General features: G+C 46.3%; 1 protein-coding gene and 1 long non-coding RNA gene across 3 annotated transcripts; both read right to left on the bottom strand.

The window, feature by feature from the left end:
- Window positions 1–2,136: 2,136 nt before the first annotated feature.
- Window positions 2,137–7,667, bottom strand: LOC123119450 (uncharacterized). 2 transcript variants are annotated; one of them, XR_006458686.1, is made up of 7 exons: window positions 7,469–7,667; window positions 6,849–7,392; window positions 3,765–3,825; window positions 3,568–3,616; window positions 3,358–3,456; window positions 3,211–3,268; window positions 2,137–2,744 (listed from the first exon to the last, which is right to left on the bottom strand). It is a non-coding gene; the product is annotated as an uncharacterized lncRNA (long non-coding RNA). The 2 variants fall into 2 exon arrangements; XR_006458687.1 differs by having other exon boundaries at window positions 6,849–7,404; window positions 7,469–7,662.
- A 3,499-nt stretch (window positions 7,668–11,166) lies between these two features.
- Window positions 11,167–14,134, bottom strand: LOC123124334 (probable glucan 1,3-beta-glucosidase A). Its single transcript, XM_044544967.1, has 6 exons — window positions 13,865–14,134; window positions 13,479–13,787; window positions 12,969–13,127; window positions 12,256–12,425; window positions 11,523–12,031; window positions 11,167–11,436 (listed from the first exon to the last, which is right to left on the bottom strand). The coding sequence occupies exons 1-6, from the start codon at window positions 14,042–14,044 to the stop codon at window positions 11,249–11,251; spliced, it is 1,515 nt and encodes a 504-aa protein (XP_044400902.1). The 5' UTR covers window positions 14,045–14,134; the 3' UTR covers window positions 11,167–11,248.
- Window positions 14,135–20,712: the final 6,578 nt, after the last annotated feature.

The raw sequence follows: 20,712 nt of genomic DNA, 5'->3' as shown, positions 1-20,712 counted from the left end.
GCCGGCGTTGAACCGGAGATCATCGCCGCGGTGGTCGAAGATTGTGGCGCTGACTGTGTACCGGCCATGAAGATCGCAACTCGGCTTGGTGGATCAAAGGGGTCCAGAATACTGTCGCCATTGGAACAGCCCCCAAACCGGCCATCCTGAAGCTGGTACAATGACTCGGTTTCTCCAGTAGATGACTTGTCCCCGGAGTAAACGACGGTTTCGCCATCATGTTCCGATCTATCCTCAGATTCCACTCCGTGGATGACTCCCACGAAGGCACGCTTCATGGCAGGCTTAACCCAGGCAGATCTTGCACACTGAGCCGTTTCGATGATGTCGGTGCAGATGTCCGGCTCAGGGCCCGGTTCGCCAATCTTGCCGATGAACACGTGAATGCCGCCGAAGGGGACCCGGTACCCGTACTCAACTGAGCCGGCCTCGGGGCCCCAGCCTGCGTCTTCGATGTAGAGTTTGCCGCGACGACTCTTGGTCATCCGGCCCACAGCATATCCCTTGAGTCCTTTGAAACTACCCTCTAAGAACTCGAAACCATCGTGCAATAGCCCCACGGTGGGCGCCAACTGTCGTGGTTTTGTCACGGCAGATGTCCTAGGGAAAGGACTTAGTCGTGGATCCATCGCGACGGGTTAGCTTAAAGGGGTTAAAGCGGACAAAGGACATAGAGAGTTTATACTGGTTCGGCCCCTTGCGGTGAAGGTAAAGGCCTAGTCCAGTTGTTGTGGAATTGCTAGGGTTTCGATGACCAGGGAGCGAATTCGCTATGCCTGGCTCTCGAGTTGTTGTTTGTTCTCCCTAAACCGCCGCCGGGTCATCCCCTTATATACATGGGTTGACGCCCGTCGGTTTACAGGATCCCGAGGCCGGTTCATAAATGTGTCCGACCCGGTCTCTACTCTTTCTATCTTACAGCACAAGTTTACATATCAATGTCGGTTTATGTCTACAGGCCTTAATCCGCCTTTGGGCTTTGGGCCCCCATGAAGTGCCACCGTCTTTGTCTTCATGGGCTTGAAACATAATAACTCATTATGGGGATAACCCGGCCTCTCCTGGCCGGTTTATACCCAGTAGTAATATCCCCAACAGGTGTGGAGTGTCGAATCTAGTCGCGTGGGCCGTCGGGGAAGTTGGAGTGGCGGCTCCGAAGAGCACCTTTGTGTTGTGGGGTGTCAGATCTGGTCTGTGGGTGACAGAGTCGTCGGCTCGTGTGGAGTGCGAGCTCGGGGACGGCGGGGAAGTCAAACAATGGCTCCCTAGAGCACCTCTGTGATGTGAGTGTCGGATCTAGTCTCGTGGGCGGTAGAGTCGTCGGCTCGTGTGGCATGTGTGAGTTGTTGAGGTTTCTAAGCCGGAGTGGCAGCTCCAGGTCGTGTGGTAGGGTAGTAACTCTGGTCATTTGGGTGACAAGGAAGCCGGCTTGTTTGGGTACGTAGTCCCAAGGCTGTTGTGTGTTTCATTGTATCGGTTTTCGTCCAGTATTCCTTATAAACTGACCAATTCTCTTCCTATTAATGCCTACAAGTATTCCTTATAAACTGGTTAATTCTCTTCTTATTAATGCAATGCAAAGGCTGAGCTCGTGTCGGTTCCTCGAAAAATGGCATTTCTCTCATAGCTGAAATATGTCGCAATGAAATAAAACTCACCACACATCCACAAACTATTTCCTAAATTACATTTTGTCCTCTGAACATTTGACCCACATTTTCCATATCTGATCCCAAAACCTTTGCCCCAAGAGTATAGGTTGTAAACTTTCTATAATTCATCAGTGTCACATAGCTAAATTGCAATTATTCAACGGTAGAAATAGCTGCCTCGAGTAAATATCGATTAAAAAAACTTCCCAACACCGAGACTGTCATTAGTAGTACTATTGTATTTTTATTATTTACCTTACATCAGACTCAATCAAAAAATTACTCCCTTCGTCCTTCAAAGAGTGTACTTTCAACTTTATTGGAAAATCAAATTATCTCAAAGTTTGACTGAGTTTGTGCAAAAATATATCAATGTTTGTGAAACCAAATAGGTATATGATGAAAATATATTTTATCGGGAATCTAATGTTACTACTTTGATGGCATAAATGTAAGTGTATTGTTGTATAAATACGGTCAAACATAAAAAAAGTTTGACTTTCCAACAAAGTTGGAAGTACACTCTTTCGAGGATGGAGAGAGTATATCCTTAGAACAAGCTCTCTATAGACTGCTAGTACACCCAATGACCTATACCAAGCGAATTAAAATCAATAAGTTTTACAGGTTATTCACAAACCCAGTGGCGGACCCTGCAGCCCAAAGCTGGCGGGCCAACCAAAAGAAAATATCTTATGGGCTATTATTTAAAGGCCTAGGACTAAATGCATAGTGTACAAAATACCTTGGGCTGGGCAAACCACGCCCCATTAAGCCTTGCTTTAGCTCCGCCAGTGCACAAACCTCCAGTCCAGCCCGGCTGCCCGCGCTTCATATCGGGTCAATAGCTTGGAGACCTGGGTGAGATCTCCCTTCTTGTGTACACCTTTGTTTCTTCCTTGTAGTACTGTGCATCTATGTTCACGGCCGCTTCCGCATGTTCTAGTTCCCCTATACTGTCGTCCAAAAAAGATATAGTTCCATCTTTTAAGATGACATTCCATACTGAGATGATGTACTGAATAATTTTGATATGGTTTTTGGTGAGTACGGATGCTCTCGAAGTTCTTCAACATCTGAAAGTAGTTTTCCCTATACCATAAAGCACAACATTTCATTAGGAGGCAAATAGTAAGTTTTTCTTGTACCATAAAGCACAACATTTCATCATGATTCAGACTATTCCTTGGACTGTATGAATCATAAAGCTAATTAGCATTGCCTCAGCATACGAAGTGTACCCATAAGAAAGCAAACGAAGCGGAAAATAAAGAGTCAATGCTCCATGCATATACATTGTAGGATCTGATATGTACAAAAAGTACACCACTATGCAATCATCACGGCTTTATAAAACGACCAAAACACATGAGTTCATATTTTCTCTAGAAAACAGAAGAACGCAAATTGAGTGTTGCACAAAATTATCATAACATGATCTCCCACCAGTATTGACAAAAAAATTACACGTACATCAACAGTTAAGTTGAATGCACACATTTATAGATGTACATAGAAGCAATTGTGGAGCTAGACAAGTTTCCTTTTTTTCTGTTACCTGTTTCAAGGCTTCCATGCCTATGTGGCAATCCTTCCATCAATGGTGGCAGTCGTCCCTACTCGAGGAAGCGGCATGCTTCTTCAATTTAAGAAAAACAATACAACGAGCCATGCCATTGCGAAATGCAACAGTATTGTCTAATACCTCAAGCAAGCAGTTCACCATGCCATGCGTCCATCCTTGTTTTACCACTCCCTCGCGTGATTGTTTGACTTGGAAATACCTCCTATTCCGTTCCATTACCTTCTTATCACCAAGAAATAAAACATACGGATAGGGTGTGCACCGTTAAATTCCTGATGAAACCATTGTACATGTAGTAGGCCGAAGCAAGATGTTAGGTTGCAGACTTACAATAGATAGATTCAGTAGCATACTTTGAGAAGGTACTCAAAATTGCAACCTGTGATTTGTGAGAGACACGAAGACAACAATAGTAATAATAAGCATGTCGATCACGTGCAGCTACTTAATAGGACTGAAAGTACAATAACAAATAAGAGGATATTTCAAAACAAAAATACTGGAAAGATGACTTTTCCATACAGTACCATTCCATAATTAGAAGAAATGAAAACAACATCTTCATATGTCCTCTCCAAATTAGTATACCTGCGATTTTGAAACATACATGTTTTCTTTCTAGTTAGTGTCTTTCCAACTATGTAGTTTATTCAGTTTCTTCTAATTGATACTTCTACAGGTATGTACAGATTGAAACAGAACACTTGCAAGAGGGATGACAATTCCATATGCTCCAGCGGGCGACACTAATTATTTCCATCAAGAAGGAGAGTTGCAAATGCCTTCTTAATACAACCAATGGCTACAAGCATAGATAACTGAAATTAGAAATCATCATTGCCTTGTTGCATGCTAAGGAGGATACAACCTGTGATCTTGGGGAAAATGGATATGACTTTGTATAGTACCATTTGCATTATCAATATGAGACCATGTTTTCGGTGGAAATATTTGTTATGATCAAGGTTGGGACTAATAGGCTCACGCAGATTGCGCATTCTGTGGTGCAGCATTTCCAAACTGCTTTCATGCCAGACAGAAACATCCTAGAAGGGGTTGTGGTCCTTCATGAAACGCTCCATGAAATTCACACGAAAAAACTAGATGGAGTTGTTTTTAAGGTGGATTTCGAGAAAGCGTACGATAAAGTCAAATGGTCATTCCTTCAACAGGCCTTGCGTATGAAAGGTTTTGAAGAAGCCTGACGGCGCCAGGTAGAATCATTCACGCAAAAAGGGAGTGTTGGAATTAAAGTGAATGATGACATAGGTCATTATTTCCAGACACATAAGGGCCTAAGACAAGGGGATCCAATGTCTCCTATTTTGTTCAACATTGTAGTTGATATGTTAGCAATTCTGATAGGAAGGGCTAAGGAGGCTGGTCAGGTGGGTGGATTAGTGCCTCATCTAGTTGATGGAGGTGTGTCTATCCTACAGTACGCCGATGATACGATCATCTTTATGGAGCATGACTTGGCAAAAGCGAGAAATATGAAGCTGGTGTTATGCTTATTTGAACAATTGACCGGGTTAAAGATTAACTTTCACAAAAGCGAATTGTTCTGTTTTGAAAGAGCCAATGAGGAACAAGAGGCTTATAGGCAATTGTTTGGGTGCGAATTGGGGACTTTACCTTTTACGTATTTAGGTATACCAATTCACCATCGTAAGCTGACAAACAGAGAATGGAAGTGTATCGAGGATCGCTTTGAAAAGAAACTGAGTTGCTGGAAGGGCAAGCTCATGTCTTACGGAGGCCGATTAATTCTGGTTAATTCGGTTCTCATGAGTATGCCTATGTTTCTCTTGTCGTTCTTCGAAGTCCCAGTTGGAGTTAGGAAAAGACTGGACTTCTATCGATCCCGATTCTTCTGGCAGAGCGATGAACTTAAAAGAAAGTATAGACTCGCCAAGTGGGATATTATCTGTCGACCGAAAGACCAAGGGGGTCTTGGCATTGAGAACCTCGAGGTCAAAAACAGATGTCTTCTCAGCAAGTGGATGTCGAAGTTGTCTCTCGAGACTGATGCCACTTGGGCACAGATCCTTCATAGCAAGTATCTTCACTCCAAAACTTTGTCCCAGGTGACAGCGAGGCCGACTGACTCACCTTTTTGGAAAGGGCTTGTGAGAGTCAAATTAGCCTTTTTAATAGGACAAAGTTTATTATCGGTAATGGTGCTACCACACGATTCTGGGAGGATACTTGGCTCGGAGAGACTCCCCTTGCACTTCAATATCCGTCTCTGTATCGTATTGTTCAACGACGTGATGCTTTCGTTGCAACGGTACTTCAATCCATTCCCCTTAATATTCAGTTCAGGAGGACGCTAGCCGGTAATCGTTGAGAAGAATGGCTCCATCTAGTGAGTAGACTGATGGAGGTTCAGCTATCTCAACAACCCGACAAGTTACGCTGCAAGCTTACTAGGTCTGGAGAGTTTACAGTTAAATCAATGTATTTTGATGTTATCAATTCAAGCTCTATTCCTAGTTCCAAATATGTTTGGGCTGTCAAAGTTTCTTTAAAAATCAAAGTGTTTATGTGGTTTGTACATAAACAAGTCATCTTAACCAAGGACAATTTGGTAAAGCGTAACTGGACAGGACCTACTAGGTGTAGTTTCTGTGATCGGGATGAAACCATCAAACACCTTTTTCTTGATTGCCCGTTGGCAAAAGTTTTATGGCGGACGGTCCATATTGCCTTTAATATTACTCCTCCGAGTTCTGTCAGCACGTTATTTGGAACGTGGCTTAACGGGATAGAGTCCGAAACAGCAAGACACATTCGCGTAGGAGTATGTGCTTTATTATGGGCAGTATGGAACTGCAGAAATGATTTGGTTTTTAACATATCAACAAATATTCATTTTTTGCAGGTTATATTCCGAGCCACGGTGTTGATCCGTATGTGGTCGCTACTCACTCCGACGGAGGCCATGGAGCGTTTGGTTACTGGATCTATCCGGTGGGAGATGGTAGCACAAGATATCTTCAACCGGTTTGGATGGCGGTCATGTAATAGGATAGGCAATTAGTTTACCTATCTCTCTTATGCCAGCCGGTTGTGGCTTTTTTTGGCTAGTTTTGTTATTGGCCTTTTGGCTCTTTGTGAGCTTTCCTTTACTTTTGTTGGAGACTTTAAGACCTTGTTGAACCTTTTTGCTTATCTATAAAGTTGGTCGTATGCATCGATCTGATGCAGAGGCCGGAAAGTCCCCCCTTTTTGAAAAAAATACGTAAAGTAATAACTGAACGACTTCGTAAGTGTGAGCTAAAGCTCATTTCTGATAGGACGCTACTCTTTTTGAAGAGTAAACATTTCCCTTGACCATCACGAACCTTGGACAAGTCTTGGATTCCCCTTGGCCAAAGACTGCAATTTAGGGAGCAATAACCTAACGCCGTATCACCCTAGACAAAAGTTGTGAGCAATCACCTATATCCACAACCATTTGTGTCATGTTTTGAATTGTGTCAAAAAAATCTGTGTGATGTTTAGTTAGTAGAGATAATTCACAGAAGATTTGGCACTGGTTTGATTTCAGTTTTGAATTTATAACAGTGGCAAATAAATAAAAACAGAAAAAAAAAACGAAAACCTACCTGAGGCCCAGCCATCCCACGGCCAGGTCGTCTTGAATCTCTGCCAGTAGGAAGAGGCCTGTCGAGCGCGCGCTCATCCTGCAGCCACCTCTTGCTTAGCGTTGTCTCCCGCGTCCTCATCCCCATCAGCTCGCCTGGGAGATGCCCTGAACCCCCTCTCACTTTCCCATCGCTCTGGAGCTCTCTCCCTCTCTTCTAGCGCTCGGTTTCGAGCTTGCCCGAGCGCACAGCCCTAGCCGCCGTTGATTGTCCGCGTGGCCACCGGCGAAGAATCCCCGCGCCTTCGTGTACAGAAGCTTCGACAGGCCTTGCAGCGTCTCTCCGCACAAGGATTCGAGCAGAGAGCGCCGAGACGACGCCATCGACCACGACTTCGCCCCTCTGCCCGACGATCGCCTCCGACTGATTCGGCCACTGCAGAGCCTCCCTGATCCTGGTGAGCGCCTCTACAGACTCGCCGTGAGGTCCTCTTCGATTCCACTCTAGCCATCTGCTTGATTACATCCTCTAGTCGCATCGCCCGCAAATCCGATGGCCACCGCCCCTATCACAAAATCTGAATAAAAAGCTGAATACACTACGATAGGGGTGGACAGGAGCACATGCGGTGGGAGACTTACCATGATGGAGGAAAGAGTGGATGGAGGGCAAACGCCGGATGGAGCGCGACCACCGCGGAACATAGAGTGGATGATAATGGACATGAGCTCTTCCGTCCTCTGACCCGCGCGCACCGACCACATCTCTACCGGGCAGCGCCACAACCACCTCTTCCTCTGTGTCTGCGCTAGCACCATCGTCACGCTCTTCCCTCTCTATGACCGACACAAGAGACGGAGCGAGAAGCAATCAATCCTCTGGATCCAGATCAAGCAAAGGGTGAAATTAGGAAAGGTTCAGAAAACCCGTTATTTGTTTCTAGAAAATCCGTTATTTGTTTCCTAAAATAATTTTTCATTAATAAGAGAGATCGGTTGATTTGGATAAATTGGGAAAATTTAGTCCGTGATTTTTTGTACGTTAGAAAAGTGCTGCTTTGCTAAAAAAATGGAGAGAAAAATAAACCAACGTGAAGAGTGGTGGTGGGAGGGGAGACGAAAAAAACCAGACGAAAAAATCCCAGACGAAAGTGGTGGGACGAAAATAAACCGTGGATACTATTCAACCAACTCATCCATTAGGACTAGAGATTTATGTCTACAGTTGTGTTGTGATATCTTCCCGTGAGTCTCTTATCTTGATCGTGCACATCTGCGTCTATGATTAGTGTACGATTGGGTTGGGGGCGTCACAGGACCAGACCGGCGGGGAGCAAGTTGACAAAGATGGGAACCGCGTCCTCATATGCTTCCTGGCCTCCCACCGGCCACAGCTTCGTGTGCCCCCACTCGCAACCGCGGCCGCTAACCAAAAAGCGAAGCGTCTTCGCGCTATCGGTATCCACAAAATCCAACTCGTGCAAGGCCGGCTCCGGCGGCAGCGACACCTCCTCCGCCTTGCCCTTTTCCCTTTATCTACAGAAGGTATGGGTCTACGCGACTCCATGGAGAAAGATCCCGGATGGGGGTAGATGCGAGGAAAAGGAGAAGAGCTTGGGAGATGGCGGAGAGAATGGCTGAGGGGTGAGAGCAACGGAACGAGCTAGCATCGCCCCGACAACCCTCCCTTATAAATCAAGGGGCAGACGCAAGGGAAACCGCCCGCCTCTCGGTGTTAACTGCCCATGCTCCCCGGTTTTCAAGAACGCGCCGCGAACATGGGCGGGAATTGAGGCACTCTCGTGGTCTGACAAAAGCGCCCCTCAAGCCATCCTTCAATACAACGCAAAAAGTCTCCATCGTTTGGTCCCGTCATGGGTGGCCAGTCGCCACGCGTCAAGGCTCTGGAACGACATGGCCCCCGTCCCCCATCTCGATCCCTGCAATCACCAAGACGAGTAACGGGACCGGGGGCTACTGTCAGCGTCAATAAAACTAGGGCATTACTAACCCGGTAAGAAGAGCCTTGGCGTCGAGGACATCGATGTTACTCCATCCAGGGGAATATCGTCAGAGACCTCGATACATCCATTGGACCCTGGCCTGGTTCGTCAGGAGACATGTCACAAGTAAAGGGTGGACCGTTTCCTGGAAGCCCTTCACGGGGACTTCCCGGGATGCCACAACGACATGCCGCTTGCCCTTGCAGGGGAATGAGTCTTCTCTCCTTAAGGGCGTAGGGAGTCCGTACCCCGCGACACTGCAACTTGCATCTGGATGGAGACAGAGGGCAAATGGCTAGCCCTTGCACATGGGCTCTGGCAAGACCCATGCGGCTCAAGCTATACATGGTGATTACAGTAATATTCACCTACTTCTTAGACTGCTACAGTGGTGGTACCTCATCACCGCCCAACGAATACCAAAGGGGGAAGCGAGGTATTCATAGGGTAATGCGCTGCCCCATAAGGACGTTATCGTCACACGTACAAGCATGCCATGGGCGACCATGCCACTAAATTATAGATTGTGCTAGCCTACCCCAATGTATATTCTGCCAATCAGAGCCACCGGCAAGGCCTCTCCCTGCACTATAAAGAGGGGAGACCGAAACCTCACAAGGGTTCAAGCTTTTCATCTTGTAATAGACACATTGTAGCTCTCTCCATTGAATACAAACAAGGCAGGAGTAGGGTATTACACCGAGAAGGTGGCCCAAACCTGGGTAGTTCTTTGTGTTCATCTACAGTTCATCCACATATCTCATCCATGACTTAGGATTGTTGGACGTGTTCAGTTCCTGTCCGAACTTTCAAAGAGTTGTTTCTCACAACTCATATGTAGGTTCTTACAAACCGACAGACTCAACGATGGATTCTATCATCACCATTGGGATTTGATCAAAGATGGTGTTACAAACGCGGTTCTAGATTATCTAAACGACGACCATTTGTTGAATATGTTAAAAAAAATTATCTTGATTCAGAAGATAAAACACCCAAAGAATATCACCCAATACAAGCATATTTCTTTATGCAATGTTATATACAAGCTATGTTCCAAGATTTTGGCTAGCCCATTTTGTAAGATTCTTGATTAGATCAGTGTTGAGGAACAAAGTACTTTGTACCGGGGAGACTTATCATGGATAATGTGATTGCGGCATATGAGTGCATTCATTCTATGAAAAGAAAGAGGGGCAAGTAGTATTGCTGTGCAGTGAAATTATATATGATGAAAACGTATGATCGCATGAGTGGTCCTATCTCCAAGGGATCATGCTTCACTTGGGATGGTTGAGATCTTAGGGGGGGGGTATGTTGACAAATAAACTAGCATGACAGCGGCAGTCTAATTTCGTTGCCATGGCAGCGCTATTTAGTCGACATGGCAGTGATCAGTTAGTTCGCGTTATTCAGACTGTCTGTTGGTACCGCTTTAGGACGTGACTTGTACGAACCCGAGGATCGTTTGTAGGCCTATTAGACTTGTTCTCGATTGTGGGATTGCACGATCCAGTAGGAGATCGAGCTAGCTCTACATCATGTTTGCTTTCTGTTGAGAAATAACATGAAGAAAGAAAAGCAACATTCAGGGTGCTGCACAAAAATTCAGAGTTCTTCCTCTATTCTTGTTAGAGTGACAAAAACAGAGAGAGGGATCAAGATGAGAGAATTGTGAGTGCTAATAGATATGCCTTTTGCCAACACCATATATCTTACCAATAATTTTATTTTTTTTCAAGAAATTTGCTTTTGGAGGTTACTCAAAGACCTCCTCCCTCCCCTAGTTCGTGCGTATGTGTGTATTGATTTCCATTCTGATCGAGATTTTCTAGTTCACACAACTTTCATGACCTACAACTAGAGACTGTTAAGCATAATGCTGGAATCTATAAAATCTAAATAGTTGATCCCCACTGACTCTAATTCTCTCAACATGCATCTCTCCACATCACCAAATGTGCCACGTCATTATCCATTACAACTATTTTGTAGCACATGCATGCCCCAAATTTAACTGTTCCATCCCCAATGGTCCAACGTACATGCATACTCTTTGTTCACACACAATTGCTTCCGAAAGAATAGCTTTTGATTTAGGTCATTTCATTCATACAAATTTTATCCAACATTAATCTTTGAAATCCCGCAGCAAAGCGCGGAGAAATCACCTAGTTTCTTAGACTCTGGACCCATATTGAATTACATGCATCAAATAGTTCACCCAAGCCTAAACTTATGGAGAAAAGTGGTGTATATATTTCAACACAGGATACATGTGTTGCAAATGGCCAAAGACTACTAATTTATTCGAATGGAATCATTTTTCGATAGATGTATTCATTGTTCTAGAAATTTATTTCATTTGTCGTTACAAATTTATTTGAAGAGTCATGAGTAATGACACATAGAACATATCCTAGTTTTTCAAGGAGATGTATCCATTGTTGATCATCCACTCCATACTCCAGTGGTTGTTCACATTCTTGAGAGTCCAATAGGCCCATCCAAACGTTGCCCTCTCATACACATCCATCTGTGCATTTGCAAACATTTGGAACTCTTGCTTCGCTGCATTAGGCACCTTCCACTCAGCGACCCATTCTCCTACGGAAAACATGTCACATGAGATATTTTTATTAAAGTCCCGAAGAATGGGGATTCTAAAACCAAAAGGGAATAGTTACAGTTACCTACAAAGGTGAGGGGACCATTTTCCCTCGTGACAATGCTAAGATCGCTTGAGTAGTTGGTCTTGATGAAATCAATATTTTGTTGCACGGTGAAAGTATCAAACATGTTGTTGAACAACGCGTAGTAATGCACATCAATGACAGATCCGGGTAACCCGCCAGCGAGCCCGAGGAACTCTGTTGGGTCCGGGGATGACAGCCGGTTGGACATGATCACGTAGGCATCCGATGAGTGCTTCCTGACGGCATTGTACCCGTCGCGGTAGTACGTTTTTAGGCTCTCCAGGGATACGCCGGGCGCCAACGGCTCGTTCATTAGCTCAACTGCGAGGAGGCTTGGGCTTTTGGCGTACCTGGATGCGAGGAAATCTACCACTTGCACAGTTTGTGCGATGTTAGTGTCGGTGGTGCCCCAGTCCTGTGAGCCATCCTTGGAGGAGCTGTGCTCAAAGGGATTTTGCGACCCAGGAGCTGCATGTAGGTCAATGATGACGCCTAGATTGTACTTCCTGTTCATGCAAACAAATTGAGCATTTACAAAGCGGAATGTTTCAAAAAAAAGAATAAAAAGGAGGATCAAACGTAGGCCAAAAGTTAATTAGATAACGGAAGCTTTAGTTTGCTCAAGATGATGCCAAGGTCAGCCCCTGGCCTAAATATTCCGATAGTTGAGCCGATCTTTGATTTCATACATTTAGCAAAATTATATTACAAGTTTCTAAAGGTTACTTACTCTGCCCATTTGAATGCCTTGTCCAAGGTTTTAAGTGAACCTCCAACGTAAGGTGCTGGAGGTCTGGGGTCGTTAGCAATCCACCATCCCACTGGTATTCTCACTGCGGTCAGCCCGCTTTCGGAGATGAACCTGAAGTCAGCTTCCACTATATATGTGCTCCAATGGTTCTGCCAAACATGCAACATTCCACAAAATTGAGGTGCCAAGAATGATACGTATTCCTAACTTCCAGAGGGAGAACAATGGTACCTATTTCTAGCTAAGTTATAAAATCTACCAACTATAAGTATCTACCTTGTCAAGACAAGAAAAGCACACTTCTCGCAATAATAATAATACTAATGATGATGATGATGATAACACACAATCAGTTAGATAATATTACTATATCGTGAACACCAAAAACTTGGTGTATCTTTTTTCATTTGAATAAATTACATTTTCAGTTGTTTTTTATGCAATGATTTCAAACAAGTTGTACCCGATTAAGTTATTCGCTGCACAAAGATCGGCACTACCCTTTCTCGTTTCCTTGTGCAAGTGGACAAAGATATACTAATAAACAAGAGGAAAATGACGAGGGAAACCACTGAGGACAGTGATCTCCACGTGATGCATGATAAGCATAATGTACAAGTGTTGCTCACTATATATAGCTCTGAATTAAAACAGGGGTCCGCAAGTGGAGCAGTGATGCTCAATGTATTTACCCTGAGAATAGGTGTAGCCTTTGTCGTCCCATAGCCGTTGCAGATCTGGTACTCCCCTTGTAGCCCCGTCACTCTAGTCACCACGAACACCGACGGGTCGTCGTCGCCCCAGCTGGTGCGCTGGCCATAATCGGCCGTCAGCGAGGCATCTTTGTTTGCCTGCACGCCGTCAACGGAATGTGACTAATATAGTTTGGAACATGAAAGAAAATGAGATTTTCTTATAATTACTTATTGTTTGCGCTAGTCAAAATCCCTAGAAAAGCTAGTCAACATTGGAGGCTCATGTTGAATAATGGAGTATCTGTTTTGAACGCACTTGTTGCCCAGTTGGCAAACATAGTAGTATGAAGGACGTGGATTTTTAGAGCTTGTCTCATGAACACTTTTATCTTTATCCTCAAATATAGCTTTGAGATCTGTGTTAAACAACTAGCTTACTATATTTTCCGTAGTACGAGTAGTGAAGTGCTGACCAATATATGCGGTATTTCGTACTATTATCGTTACCTGCAAGAAGAGCCCGTTGGGCGCCATGATCCGCATCCTGTACTGGTCGCCGGGGCTGCGTACCAATCGGAACGTCTCGGACCGCCCCGGCGCCGCCGCCGTCGCGACCAGCGAGCCGTCGCTCTTGACGCCCACGAACTGGTTGCCGAACACTTTGAAATTGAATGTCACCTGGTTGATCCGCCACAGCTTGAAGGTCTCCCAGCCAGACGCCTGCGGCCGGTTCGCCACCAGCCCCGCGCCGCCGCCATTCTCCGCGGCCACGTAGGCGTTCTGCGTTACCGACTTGAACTGCAGCTGCGTGCCGTCCTGTAGGTACGTCGGCGTGCTGATCGGTCAAGAACCAAAAACACAGAGCCATATGCAAAGCTACGACGTTGATTTACCAGGAGATCGTTGTTGGGGATGCCGTCGAAGAGGGACGGCAGGATCCAGCCCTCCGTCACCAGCCACCCGCCGAGGTTCACCGCTCGCACGGGGAGACGAGGAGCAGCCATAGCCGCCGAGCTTCGGGAGAGGAAGCACAGCATGAGTAACGAGGCATAGTGGAAGAGGCGGCTCCTCATTTCGCAGCTAATGCTTCTTCAGAACAACTGGGATCGGTTGCTTGCAAGTTGCAACGCAGTGCTCTGCTCTGCCGTCCTCTGCTCGCTTATATAGCTCACGGCTGATGATTAATTAAGATATGATCAACTTGTTGGATGCATGAACACCAGATTAGAACGGGAGGGTTTCCACTAACGATAACAATCCGGGGGTCCAAACTAATGGCTAGCACGAACGAAGTTTTAGGTTTACTTTAAGTGAAAACATGTTCCACTTTTATTTTTGGCGAGTACTCTGCGCCGGCGCACCGGCCCAAAACTTTCGGCCGGTCGCACCAGCAGCGTAGGATTTGTTTGTTTGCAGCCGCACGATTTCCTTCCCCCTCTCCAGCGTCTTCTTCTATGAGAAAATAGCCCTATCGCGCCGCCATGGATGCGAGGCCTTGAAGCACTGCCCAACGATGCTTCCTCCTCTCCTGCGTCTTCTCCTCCTCTACTGCTGCCCCCGCTGCCGGTCGTCGCCCTCGCCGCCGGTCGCCGCAGTTCGCTGCCGTCGTCTACTATATTTCTCACCGGCTCCACGCATGCCGTAGCCTGTCCCCATGGTTGCAGCTCCACCTGACGGCGGTCGCAGCTCCACATGACGGTGGTCGCAGCTCCAGTCGTGGCGGCCACAGCTCCGGCGGCCATGGCCAGCGGCCGCAGCACCTCTGACAACGAGCTCGCAAAAAAACTGTACTACCCCTCTGGTTGCCGGTTGCAGGAAAAAAGTCAGCCGATTGTAGCAAAAAAACATTACAGTTCGAGCAAAAGAAAGTCGCCGGTGCCGCCACTCGGTCGCCATCGTAGCAAAAACTCTAAGCGATTGTAGCTTTCTGATTGCCGGTTGCAGCAAAACAGAATGACGCAGTTGTAGCAAAAAATAAAAAATGATGCTAATCACATCTGCGTATGGTGGTAACAAAAATCGTTGCTGGTGGTAGCAAAAAGTTGTGTCGTTTGTAGCATAAATAAACATAGTCGCTCGCCGTCGGGTTGCATAATCTTTCATGAATGATTTAGCGAAGAAAAAAGTCGTCGCCGGTAGTAGCAAATGAAGTCGTAAGTAGTAGCAAAATCAAACGACGGTTCCAGCAAAAACAAAAAACAACAACGAAGTTTCAATAGTTGGTTCCAGCAAAAAATTTGGTTGGTTGTAGCAAAATGCGACACCGGTTGTAGCAAAAATACGGTGCCGGTCCCAGCAAAAGGGCAGTACTTCTTCGGCTCACGGTTGCAACTCTGCGGGTGTGCGGTTCCAGCTCCGCTGCGTACCGGTTGCAGCATCTCACCATGCGGTAGAGACCGCCGTGTAGTAGCAATGGTCGTCTCCCATGCTTGTCTGTAGGAAAGAGAAGAAGGAAGGAGCGAGAGGAAGAAGATAACCAAAGAAAAAAGGAAATAGGAAGGGGCTGCGGTGGGCCCAGGCGCACGTAGGCTGAGGAGGTTGAGTGGGTGATTGGTCAAACTTGCATGTAATCGACGCGGGCCGCTGGATTGCATGTGATCAACAAGCGCGATGGTGCGACCGGCCGAAATTTCGGCCGGCGCGTAAAACGTTTCCCTTTATTTTTTTAGGAAAACATGCTCCACTTACATTAACGTGGCCAAAACCGTTCCCTGTCTCGCCCATTTTCCGATTCGAAAACTCATGGGCCACTAATCTGGCCTGCGGCCCCGTGATTCAAATGAGCTTACAACCTGGTCTCCGCGCTGGAAAAATCCGGCTTTCCACTAAACTTGACGGTGTTGTACTAGGAAACCGGGACCTCCTATAGGGCGCGCAAGGGATCTGGCGCCCGCAGCAGCCAAAAATACCTCCTCAGGCGCACGTAGGCTGAGGAGGTTGAGTGGGTGATTGGTCAAACTTGCATGTGATCGACGCGGGCCGCTGGATTGCATGTGATCAACAAGCGCGATGGTGCGACCGGCCGAAATTTCGGCCGGCGCGTAAAACGTTTCCCTTTATTTTTTTAGGAAAACATGCTCCACTTACATTAACGTGGCCAAAACCGTTCCCTGTCTCGCCCATTTTCCGATTCGAAAACTCATGGGCCACTAATCTGGCCTGCGGCCCCGTGATTCAAATGAGCTTACAACCTGGTCTCCGCGCTGGAAAAATCCGGCTTTCCACTAAACTTGACGGTGTTGTACTAGGAAACCGGGACCTCCTATAGGGCGCGCAAGGGATCTGGCGCCCGCAGCAGCCAAAAATACCTCCCGACCGGGATTCGACCTCGCGCCCTCCCGCTTCCACACAGTGAGGCTAGTCACTGCACTAGCTAACTGCTAATAGATATTTACACCGCGAAAGTTTAAATAAACAGAAAATAGACGCGCTATTTATTGCACAATACACTGGCATTTATACAGTTCAATTATTGAAAATATGTTCAAATGTTACGGATGGAGTTCTTGAGCATGCAAAAAAAGTCCGCGTATTCAAAAATAGTTCTGAATACACATTGAACATTTTCTTAGTCTAGGGTGAACATTATTCAAAGAAACACAGAACATTTTTCTAAAATACGCTGAACTTTTTTTGAATACATGCTGAACAAAATTTCTCTACACGATGAACATTTTTTATACACACTGAACATTTTTTCAATGTATGGTGAACAATATTCAAATACACGTAGAACTTTTTTTTAAATACGATGAACTCCTTTTGAATGCATGCTGAACAAAATTTCTATACATGATGAACATTATTTTATACACACTGAACATTTTTTCAATGTATGGTGAACATTTTTCTTCAATACGGTTAACAAAAAATTGGAATTCAGAACTATTTTTGAAACATGAACAAAATTTGGAATTTCGAAAAACATTTTCTGAAAAGTCAAACTAATTTCGAAAAATATGAACGTATTTTGGATATTGAAAATAGTTCATCCAATTCGAAAATAGTTCATCAAATTTTAAAAAGTTCACTGGTTTTCAAAAAAAGTTCATTGAATTTGAAAAAAAGTTCATCAATTTTGAAAAAAGTTCATGGAATTTGGTGAGAAAAGTTCATCGATTTTGAAGAAAACTTCATCGAATTCAAAAAAAAGTTTATAAAATTGAAAAAAAGTTCGTCGATTTGGAAAAGACAGAAAAAGAAAAAGAAAAAGAAAAGGAAAAAAGAAAGAACAACAGAAAAAAAGAAAAAAGAAAAATACGTGAGAAGTAAAGAGGAAAGAGGAATTAGATAATCGCAGAAGGTGGCTTGGCTGTTAAGGTTAGCGCGTCCTGTAAGAACCCCGCGGCGCGGGTTCGATTCCCCCTCATGCCCTTTTTTTGCAGCAAGTTCAGAAAACGAAAAAACATGAAAAGGGGCCGGCCCATCGCGGAGAGAGGGTGTGCGCCCGTTTGTCGAAATAGAAGAAACGGGCGCAACGGGCGCCGTTTAGGAATTGCCCGTATTTGCCACATTCTGCGGCAATGTTTTTTTTTCTGAGACAACTGCGGCAAGTTTTCGACTTATCGCATTCGTTCAATGGTACATGGCCCGGCCCAGTTAGCTTTTTTCGTGCAATCATTTTCCAGTTTTCGATCCTTCCAGAAGGTTCCTGGACAAGTTTTTCTGGTTTTCAGGTTTTCTCTTTCTGTTTTTTGTTTTTCCTAGTTTTATTTTTTATTTTTTCTGCTTCTCTTTCTTTGTCCCCTTTCTTCTTTTTTTGTTTTTCCTTTTTTTGTTTATCTATTTCCCTTTCTTCTTTTCTTGAAAAATATAAATTTCAAAAAAAGTTCAAATATTCAAATTTTGCTTCCCTTTCCAAAAAATGTTCTTAAAAAGTTGTTTGAAGATTCAAAATTATTTTGGTTTAAAAAATCATGTATTCAAAAAATCTTTGCATTTCAAAATTTATCAGGATTTCAAAATTTCTTCTCCGTTTCAAAAAAGTTTCGTGCTTTAAAAAATTGTTCCTCTTTTCAATATTTGTTAACAAAGTCGAAAAAAGTTCGGGAATTTTAGAATTTGTTCGTGATTTCAGAAAATTGTTCGGATTTTTCAAAAAATGTTAATAAGTTCAAACAATTACTCAAATTTTGGGAAATTATTCGGGATTTGTTTTCAAATAGTGTTATGTCTAATACTGCCATTAATTCTTTAAGTGATGTGATGTATATTTGTCGCCAGATCACTTTGGTCATATTGGCTAGCAGCGAGCGCGCATGAGTAGGCAGTCGCGGGTTCGATTCCCAACGACCGCATGCTACCCTTTTGCTATGCTTTTGTCCTGTTTTATATATAAAGCACCACACCAACAACAACATCGAGGAGAAGCAACATGTTAAAGAGAGATAAACAAGAAGAAGAAAAAGTAAGAAAGAGATCACCATAAGTCCAAAGAGGCAAGTAGGGTTATGTTGAGGGCACCAGCTCAACAAGCCCTAAAAGAAGAAGAAACAGGGAAAACAAGCCGCCAATAAACTAGTCAGGACCCGGAGGAGGAGAAGGTAGCGGTAGTGCCAAGTGGAGAGCCAAAGATCTGAGTCGTGAAGTAAGAGCATCAATGGCGATATGATCCTAGTCGCGGCTAAGCGGCTTCCACGGCTGCAAAATCCCACACATTTTATATATAGCATCACAGGAACGCCGCAAAAGGGAATGCCTAATAACCTGGTTGTGGCGAATCATCCATAGCGTCCATGCGAGAACACTGATGCCCAACCATCTAATATGGCGGGTGGCCACAGATCTCGCGAGTAATTCCCCAAACAAGTCAGTTTGTGTGACACCACCCACTACCGATAACTTCCCTGAAACAACCCCAAAGGAATTGAGCTGAAACATATGAGAAGAAATGAAGAATATGTTGCTGGGAATCTTTTTCGGTGCCGCACAACAGTAAACAGCCATCCCCGAGGCCATGCCGCTTTAGGACCTCCACTCCTGTAGGAATGCGACCACGGATCCATTGCCACTGGAAGATCCTAATATTGAGGGGGAGCCTAACAGACCATACCTGCGAGAGGGGCTCCGGCCTAGGCAGAGCAGTAATGGCATGGTACAACGACCTAGTGGGGAACCTGTCACTATTCTTAAGGTCCCAGGATACCTGGTCAGGTTCAAGGGAGGGAGAGTGGAGAGCAACACTCCTCAAGAAGATCCTCCCAGGCCGCCTACTGGGAAGGACCGAAGGCACGCTGAAAGGTGAGGCTCCCAAGTTCAAGGATGGTAGCCAGGACAGAAATATAGGGCAACACGCAAATGGATATTAGTTTCGGGAAGCGAGCTACGAACGGCAGTCGCTTACTCGCTTGCCCAACAATCAAACCAGAACATGGTTGATGCCCCAGACCCAAGCGAGCTGCAACATGTGTACTGTCAGCATCGTCTCTTACATCCAGGCCCATCACATCCATTCGATGGCCCACTTTTGTGCTTGACTTGGCATGACTCGCTAGAAACGACCAATCCGATTGTTCCTTTGCGGTCTTGCCTGAGAGCTGCTTTAAACATCGTGCGAGTCAATATTTTGGTTCAAGACTGGCATTGAAACGCACATTGTTTGCACTGCGGGAGCCTGGTTAGGAATCCTACCAAACGCCCCCTATGTGTACTTGAATCATTCTAGATTGATGCGTGTGGAGACAGGAATAGGTGTGGGAGCCCCGGCCGAAGGATGAGCGATCCCATAGCTGCCGAATCTGGAGTCGTAGATGAGGAAGCCAACACTAGTCAAAGCCACCATGTCGGAAGGCAATTGGCAAGGCTGCACCTGCCGTCGGAGGGTGGCACTGCCTTCGGACCCACGAGCATTGGATCTAGCCAAAGGGGAGGCTTTGAAATGTACATAGCAGGGTAGGCAGCGGAGCAAACCACGAGGAGGGTGGGCGATGGCTATCAGCAACGCCGGCAAGCTAGGACTGGAGGGACGCAGATCCGAGCTGTCGTGGCCATAGCCGTCGCGACGTCAGTGAGCCAAGTGAGCTGGAAAGGACGCAACTGCTGGGTCACCGAGGGCAGAGCTGCCCGGCAGAGGACACCAGTGGCCATGGGCACTGGAGAGACGCAGACCCGAGGTCGCCGGGGCCGGAGCAGCACCAACAAGCACCCGCCTTGAGAAGCACCGTGACTGCACAAGCACTATAGCCTCGTCGCCTCCGCACTTTAGGGCCGCCTGCGAGGAGGCAGGCAAAGACGTCCCCGCGACCGGCTGCAGGTCTTGCGCCCAACCCATGGTCGACGACAGCAGGGCTAGCCGTGCCGTAAAGGTGGGGGGTGGGCGGATTGTAGGGGAGGACGCAGAGGCCGTAGCCAAGTGCGCCGCGCCCGACTCCCGACCGGCGGGAGAGCACCAGCTGGGAGGAAGGGTGCTCGCGAAGCACGACTGGATCGGGGACGCGGGGCCAGGGGAAGCACGCGAGGGACGAAATCTCCCCGCCGCCACCATCCCGTGGCGTGTCATAGCCAGGCCGGCGGCAGCGGTGCAGCGGAGGCGGGCGGAGGGGGAGCATCCTGGCGGCGGTGGCTGGTGGATCTCGGGGGCGTGGTGGAGTGGGGATGCGCGAGAGGGACGGATTTGCCCCGCCGCCACCATCCCGGGGCACGGCCCGGCTTCGCCGGCCGCCCTCCGACGGCGGCGCAGCGGGAGCGGGGGGAGGGAGGGCCTTCCTGACGGCGGCGGCTGGGGTTTCCCCCGTGTCACCAG

This window comes from Triticum aestivum, chromosome 5D (assembly GCF_018294505.1).
Source record: "Triticum aestivum cultivar Chinese Spring chromosome 5D, IWGSC CS RefSeq v2.1, whole genome shotgun sequence".
NCBI lineage: Eukaryota > Viridiplantae > Streptophyta > Magnoliopsida > Poales > Poaceae > Triticum > Triticum aestivum.
Note: the sequence above shows the minus strand (reverse complement) of the source record. Positions and strands in the feature narration are given on the sequence as shown.

What these genes read in the sequence shown, in the direction of transcription:
- LOC123124334 (XM_044544967.1), bottom strand. Translation starts at nt 14,044, where the DNA reads ATGAGGAGCCGCCTCTTCCACTATGCCTCGTTACTCATGCTGTGCTTC. An exon ending in CCAACGGGCTCTTCTTGCAG is followed by an intron (nt 13,128 to 13,478) that starts GTAACGATAATA and finishes GACGGCGTGCAG; the next exon opens with GCAAACAAAGATGCCTCGCT. An exon ending in AAGGCATTCAAATGGGCAGA is followed by an intron (nt 12,032 to 12,255) that starts GTAAGTAACCTT and finishes TTGCATGAACAG; the next exon opens with GAAGTACAATCTAGGCGTCA.